General features: G+C 42.5%; 1 protein-coding gene across 1 annotated transcript in view; it reads right to left on the reverse strand.

Annotated features, from left to right (window-relative positions):
- Nucleotides 1–6,141, reverse strand: part of MINDY4 (MINDY lysine 48 deubiquitinase 4) — a 76,363-nt gene extending 70,222 nt beyond the window's left edge. The window contains exons 1-3 of the mRNA XM_065629247.1: nt 5,919–6,141; nt 3,644–3,763; nt 2,194–2,402 (exon numbers count right to left, since the gene is read on the reverse strand). Coding sequence (XP_065485319.1) covers nt 2,194–2,402; nt 3,644–3,763; nt 5,919–5,981 — 392 coding nt within the window. The 5' untranslated portion in view covers nt 5,982–6,141. The remainder of the gene's footprint in view (nt 1–2,193; nt 2,403–3,643; nt 3,764–5,918) is intronic.
- Between the last annotated feature and the right edge of the window lie 1,275 nt (nt 6,142–7,416).

The following is a 7,416-nucleotide window of genomic DNA, read 5'->3' on the forward strand; positions in this document are numbered from 1 at the left end:
CCTTTCCGTCGCAAAAATTTTTCCTAATATCCAATCGAAGCCTCCACTGGTGCAACTTCAGGTCATGTCCGCTCATCCTATCGTTTGTTAGTTGGGAGAAGAGACCAACCCCTCCACGCTCCAAGCTCCTCTCAGGCAGTTCAGAGATCAGAAGGTCTCCCCTCAGCTCCTGTTCTCCAGCTGAACCCCCAGCTCCCTCAGCCGCTCCCATCACACTTGTGCTCCAGCCCCTTCCCCAGCTCCGTTCCCTTCTCTCAACTCGCTCCAGCACCTCCAGGCCTTTCTTGGTGTGAGGGGCCCAAAACTGACCCCAGGATTCAAGTCGCATCCTTACCAGTGCCCAGTCCAGGGGACGGTCACCGCCCTGGTCCTACTGGCCACACCAATGCTGACACAAGCCAGGACGCTGGTGGCCACCTGGGCACACACTCGCTCATATTCAGCCACTGCTGATCCCACCAGGCAGCTTTCCAGCCACTCTTCCCCGAGCCTGTAGCGTTGCTTGGGGTCGTTGTGAGCTGCAGGAGGTGGGCAGGGCCGCCATTTTGTTGGGGGTCAGTAGGGGGAGTGCGGAGGCTGTTTGACGCTGCTGGGTGCTGGAACTGATGTCTCTGTTATGTTTAACGGAGTTTTATAGAAGGTCAAAGCAGGCCATAAAACAAAGAATATGATTCAAACAGAACAAGAATTGGTTACTTATGAGAGCAACTTGAAGGACAAACCCGGAGATAAAGCTAGAAGAATATGCACAGAGTAACAAACCATGAAATTCGGCAAGGACTAGTGGCATATTGTGAACTTAGTGAACTATGCTCATTATACACTCATTTTAATACAAAAACACACCTCCACATTGAAGACTACCTGCTTTCAGGAGAAGGCCCTTACTCACTGAGCGTGTGTAGAATATTTTGTGTTTACTGTACCTTTTAAATCAAGGCAAAAAAAGTTTAGACCAGCAAACTTCGAATAGGCATAAATATGTGTAAGATGTTAGGAGTGGCTAAGAGTTAAAATGTATAAATATGTAACTCGGTTTGCCTCTAGCATGCTAGCTTTGCGAAAGATTGCCTAGCACCTTTTTCTTGTGGAAGTGCAAATAAAGCAAATGCCTCAACCCCGTGTGTGAATTGGTATCTGCACACCAGGTAATGATCCCGCCTTCGGAGAAAGGGTATTCGGTGTCAGAGGGGGGTGTTAGTGGATTCCTTTGTAGGAAAAGACTTTTTGCTGTAGTGAGAAAGGTCTGCAGGCACCGGAATGGTTTGTATGGTGGAATGGGACAACTTGCAGTGTCTTGTAGGGCAGAGGGAGAAAATGAGGCAGGTCTGAGGCAGCAGCATGAGGTGGGATAGTGTCGGGGGGAGAGAAGATCACTGACAACATGCTAAAAGCTCCTGTATCTGAAAAAGAGAAGCAGCTAATTCTTCTTTTGCACTGCCTCCTTTTCAACTGTTGCTTCTCAGTTAGTAGCATCAACTTTTGAAATCTTGGCTTTCTTCTCCTATAAGGAAGGAGTTGCTGGGGCTGCAAGCACTGATGCTCAGACTTCGCGACTATGAGCATGCTGTGTTTAGGATGGGGAATAAAATTTGATTAATTCCCTAAGTCAAAGCTGGGAAGGTGAATTACTCTTCTGTGCTCATTTTAAAGGCTCTCTGTTGAAGCACAGGGCTATTACTCCACCTTGAGGCACTAATAAACGCAATTGAAAGACTTGGCTACATGCTGCTTTCAGGTGTTTTGCAGCATGGAAATAATTGAACCTGCAGTGTTTGTAACAATAGTGAATTTAAGATAGTAGGCCTTGCTTTCGACTATGTAAAGCATGAAAATCCTTGTAGTTTGAGTGCAGGTGTTAGTTTCTCATCAGAATACACCTCCATTTGACTATTTTCCAATTTACAAGGCATGAAACTCAGATTTCTATATGCTTCAGTGCCTGAAAGAGGCAATTGGGATTATCGAACTTTGTAATTGGCTGGGAGCATAAAAGCATTTTTGAAGGGTAGCTTGCATAGGTTGTTTTAATAATCTGGAAATGTAAGCTTTGTGTTACTAGGGTAACTAATAAAAGGTGGTGTAGCTGGTGGTATAAATGATAAAACTGAAACACTAGTATCCTTATTTTATAATTAAAAAAAAAAAAAAGTAGTGACTAGACAGGGCAAAGAGAAGGAAATAGGACTGTACCTGTAGACTTGAGATTCGCTCTCATTAGGCACAATGGCACCCCCACGGACATGATCTTCATCCGACAAGTCGGGTGGGTGAGATGTTGAGCTCTTACTTTGAGGAGCTGACAGAGCAGAACTTGAACTGATGCTTCTGGAAGTCCCACGGTGCTCAAGGAAGTAATTAGTAATAATTTCAAGGAGTGTTTTCAGTGGGCTCTCCTTTGCCTATCCAAAAAGAAAAACTTCTTTGTGACTATTGAAACTCTTTGTTAGTCTTGCTGCAGCCTAAAATAGGATATTCTTTTTACGCTGTAGAGTAGCTGAACAGGTTAATCGCTTTCTAGAGATAGCAGCTTGAGGGTTTACCCTAAGTGTGACTGCATAAACAATATAGGAAGGTCAAAGATGTCGGCTAAGGAGTGTCAAGAGCTCAAAGGTGTTGATGTGTTAAACGAAGTAGCCATTGACACAGAGGAAACAGCCTGTTTCGCTCATTCCTTATTCTCGCTTCAGATAAGCATTGCAAAGTATCATAATCATGCTAGAATATACCTTTTCTACTGTCAACCTGGTCAGCTTCTGAAGAATGTAGACTGAACTGCAAGTATTTTTAGTACTCGACTTCAGTACTTGTGTTTTATCAGAACTTGGTGAGAAACATTGACTCTAGAACTCATGTGCATGAGATAGCTCTTTATAGGGCAACACCCCACCCCACTTGTTTTTCTGTTTTTCAACAATATGGTGGAAAATGTGTCCTGTGTATATAAGCATTCAATTGAAAAACAAAACAAAACAAAAACCAACCAACCAACCAAACAAAACCCCACACACCAAATCAAACCAAACACCATAGAAGTTTAGAGCTTAAGTAAAAAATTCTACAACGTCTGCTATAGTGATATAACTACACTGGGAGATGTTTTACACGTGACTTATTACTGGACAGTCTTACGCTGCTTACAAAAAAATTGCAGTGTCTTAAGTCATGAGTGGACAAGATGGGGTCTAAGGACTAAATCAAAATTATCCATTGATCTCCCTGACATTAAATATTGTGGTCTATATTACATTTCAAAGAATAAATGCTAAAAGTGTAATTTTATCTGCCAGGTCTTATATAAAGTTGCAAGTAGAAAAAGGGATGCAGGAGCACTCCCAAAATTGAATAATCTAGCCATAACGATGGAAAAGGTGTTAAAGTGAATAACTGCTCCTGGTATATTGGAGGAGGTTGCGGTTTGTAACAAGGGTTCATGAACTGTCAGGTTCTCAGCTTTGTCCCATGAGCTGCAATGTCAACTAAATTTCAAGCTCTCTGTTCCTCAGAGAAGTGTCAGGGTGTCCACAGCAATGCAGAACCAGACACAAACTTGAGTTCTCTGCCCTTTGACATGCACCACAGTCTTGATCTGGTTTCATGGGATCTGATAGCACATTTTGGGAAGCACAATCCATTTCCTTACCTTGTTCTGTTTGTACAAAGAGTGCAGATGTAGGACATTTCGAAGTTCATTCCTGTTATTGATGCTAAGTGCAGAACGTGGGCGCTCTCGGTCCATGGTAGTGATGGTTTTCTTCAAACCCTGAGAAGGAAAAGTGTCAGAATTCAGAATACCTGAGACAGTACAACTTACCAAAGCTTTTATTTTTGACTTCTTGGATGTAATATGAAATGTCTGGATACATTAAAATGACCGTAATTAATGACAAGCTAACTCTTAGAACCCGTGTTTTAATGGTATAACCTTGCATTACTAAAGCCCACAGATGTGAAAGTAATATAAGGTGGCAATGTTGCCTGTGAGGTCAGAATTATTGAACTTTAAAAAAAAAAATACATTCATGCCGGTGACTTCAGTTGCTAAACAGCCTCATAAGACTGACTGGTCTGTATGAAGGGCCCTGCTAATACCTGGGCTTCTGGTTCAAATAGTTCCAGAAACACTGTTTGCTTTTTCCATTAAGATGTGATACAGCTTTTCATAAATGTGATTCTGACTTGGGTAATTGCAAAGTCTGATCGTCAGATGTATTCTAGCTCTCAGAGGGTTCATAGCAGATTTCAGAACCTTTATCGTGGGTTGAAGTTATTCTCATCAATCTCAGGTTAGAAATCAGTCAGATCTCCATGGCATCAGCTGGTTTGGGGTCTTCAGACTTCGTCAACTACTTGGTATCTGTAGTCAGCGTACATGGGTATTTCATAGAATCATTTTGGTTGGAAGAGACCCTCAGGATCATCGAGTCCAACCATAACGTAACCTAACTCTAGCACTAAACCATAACTTAACTCTAGCACTAAAACCTAACTCTAGCACTAACTAAACTAAAACCTAACTCTAGCATCTCAGAGACAAAATGTGTGAGCCTCTCACTTTTTGGAGGGAGAGACTGATTCATTGTGAAATGTCAGAATCAGATCCCAAACTAACTTAAGTGATACAACACCAGACCACCATTTTGAGAAAGTCTCGTTTCCTTCTACGAAGAGTTATTGTCATGAGAAAGGATTTTTTTTTTTTTTTCTGCAGGTGGATTGTCTGGCTCAGATTTAGGGAACTACAGACAAGTTGTGGTAAATAACAGGTCATGATCACAGTTGGCTCTGATGTGTATTAAAGATCTGGGGGAAGCAGGGGACACTTGTACAGAAGCACGAGGGACTATCAGTGCCCCTTGTTTCAATTCCTGAGTATATAGTATGAAACAGATGTGGCAATTCAAGTATAAGTTACTACTACGAGCTGTACGGTCTGTTTTCCCAGCAGGGCATTCCCTTTCTTTCTATGCTTTTATTCAGTTTTACCTTTATAGATACCTAAATCAGAAATGTATATGTCTTTGATTTGAAAAATCTTTGCAATCAGTTGAACTGACAGACTTGAGCCTCTCATACTTCTGGCAGTAAATGGCAAATAATAAATTCTGCATCTGAAATTCTGTTGGCAAATGTTTCAGCTTTGTTCACAAACATTAAAAATGTGCGTTTGGAGACTGGATGCAAAACAGATGAATAAAACTGAGGTTTGTGTAACACTTAGTAAGATAGTGGCTGTTTAATTTCTGATATGAGCTAACTCATTCCTGACACTGGCGGACTGACTGGGCTGGACATCAGCAATATTTCCTTAGGACCGAACATAAATACAAGGTGGTAGGTAGTTTCACCTGGAAACGTGAAGGCGCCTTTTCTTCTGCTCAATCTCACGCTCCCCACACCTACATACGGGACAAAGTTTCCTTTACAGCATCAATCTGTGAAAAGTATGATAGCCTCTTTCCTCCCCTTCTCCCTGTCTTCTCCCCACCAGATAAATTTGCTGTTACTGAAAACCAGAAAAAAACACAATTTTTAAATATTTTTTTTTAGGTTTTTTTTCCTGGGAAGTCGTGCATGCCTGTCGTAAACACAAGGATAATAGTAAGAGAGGTAACTAATGAGAAAAAAAAAAAAATGAAACTGCATTTCTTGATTTAATCTTGGGTTTTGCAGGGGTGTGTGGGTAAGAATCAGGATTTCTCACAGGAGGAGGAAGCTGGTTTTATAGTCAGCAACAAAAAAGCATTGTGGGAAATGTAGTGCAGACACTTACCCGCCAGGCTCGTCACGGTTCAGTTCTCGCTGTTTTAAGGCTGGAATAAGTCCCCCCCTCCCAGCACTCCTCAACCTTACAGCACTTTACATTTTTCACGTGTCATTCTCATTTGCACTAGCTGGAGAAAATCAAGACAAATTACCTTTCTACTGAGAAACTCCCTCACCAGTGATGCAGCCACTTCTTCCACAAAGGAGTTGTCCATTTTTTTTTTTGTTTTAGCCCAAAGCGTGCTTAGGGGGGGTATTCTTTGCTCCACCTAACAAATCATTCGAATCGGACATTTCGGCTGTTCGGGGCGGCTTTGGGGCACCGCAGGCCCGAAGCGGCGGCGGGCTGGACGGTGGCGGTGCGGTTGTGTGCAGTCCGGTTGCGGGAGGAATGTTGCTGTGGAGACCATGTCATCGGAAACGGAGACAACTCCTCCCCCTGGGAAGGAAGCTCATGGTGCAAGGCTGCCGCAAGCAACTCGGGAGTTGCATTGAAATGAGAACATTTTTGAGAAAGCAATGTTCAAATCTGAGAGAGGGGAAAATTTTCTGGTGTTTTGTTTTGTTTTGTTTTGTTTTTTAAGAAGCATAGTTATTCGCAACCTATTACTCCTGTGGTATAATGCAACTTTTACTTTGTACAAGACAATCGTCTTGTCAGTACAATAGGCCCAGGCAGGATCTCTCAGCAAAGCGTATTTTATAACAATTTTCCACCAAAATCGTGGTTGCAAATTCCTTCTCCTGCTCCCCACGGGTTGGTACTGCAGGGTTTACAGAATACCCGACCCTGCCTCAGTTTACCTGCCTCATTCATCTAATTCTAACAACCCCCTTCCCCTTATTGATTTATTTAAAATATGGATTCCTGGCTCTTTCATCACCCTTCCCTCTAGCTTAATGTTTTAAATAATCGGGTTGCATTCTGGGATTAGTTCGAAGAGACTCGGTTTGACATTATGGATTCACAGTCTGATGTCTCCCAGTCCTTCCCCCCACTCTGGGGTCAGGTGCCAGGTCCCCAGTTTTGCAACCTATTACATAGTTTTGCAGCCTATTACATTTGCAACCTATTACTCCTGTGGTATAATGCAACTTTTAACCCTATAGGTTTCTTTAGTAAAATTGCACTCTTCTATAAGACAAACAAACAAAAAATGCAGCTGCTAAATTAAGCTTAATCTCTCATACTGAACGCATCTAGGCTGGAAGCATTAATCAATTGAATCTTCCCTTTCAGATTGCACCAATGTTAGCCAGTAATACAACATGCCAATGGGAAGGATTGTGGTACATCTTGGGCTTGGGGATCTGATTTAGGCTGGAGAGGTCATGTTGTAGGAAACAATTACCTTGCCAATATAATAGGCCCAGGCAGGATAACTCAGCAAAGCATATTTTATTAACGACTTTGCAAGACTGGGTGTTCTACCCAAAGGTAGACACATGAAACGGGGCAAAAAGCCCCTGCTGATATCCCCCCCAAATCCCAGCTGCAAATTCCCTCCCTGCTCCCCACGGGTTGGTACTGCAGGGTTTACAGACTGCCCGACCCCGCCTCAGTTTACCTGTCTCATTGAACTAATTCTAACAACCCACTTCCCCTTATTGATTTATTTAAAATATGGATTCCTGGCTCTTTCATCACCC

The sequence above is a fragment of the Caloenas nicobarica genome, chromosome 2 (assembly GCF_036013445.1).
Source record: "Caloenas nicobarica isolate bCalNic1 chromosome 2, bCalNic1.hap1, whole genome shotgun sequence".
In the NCBI taxonomy this organism is placed as follows: domain Eukaryota; kingdom Metazoa; phylum Chordata; class Aves; order Columbiformes; family Columbidae; genus Caloenas; species Caloenas nicobarica.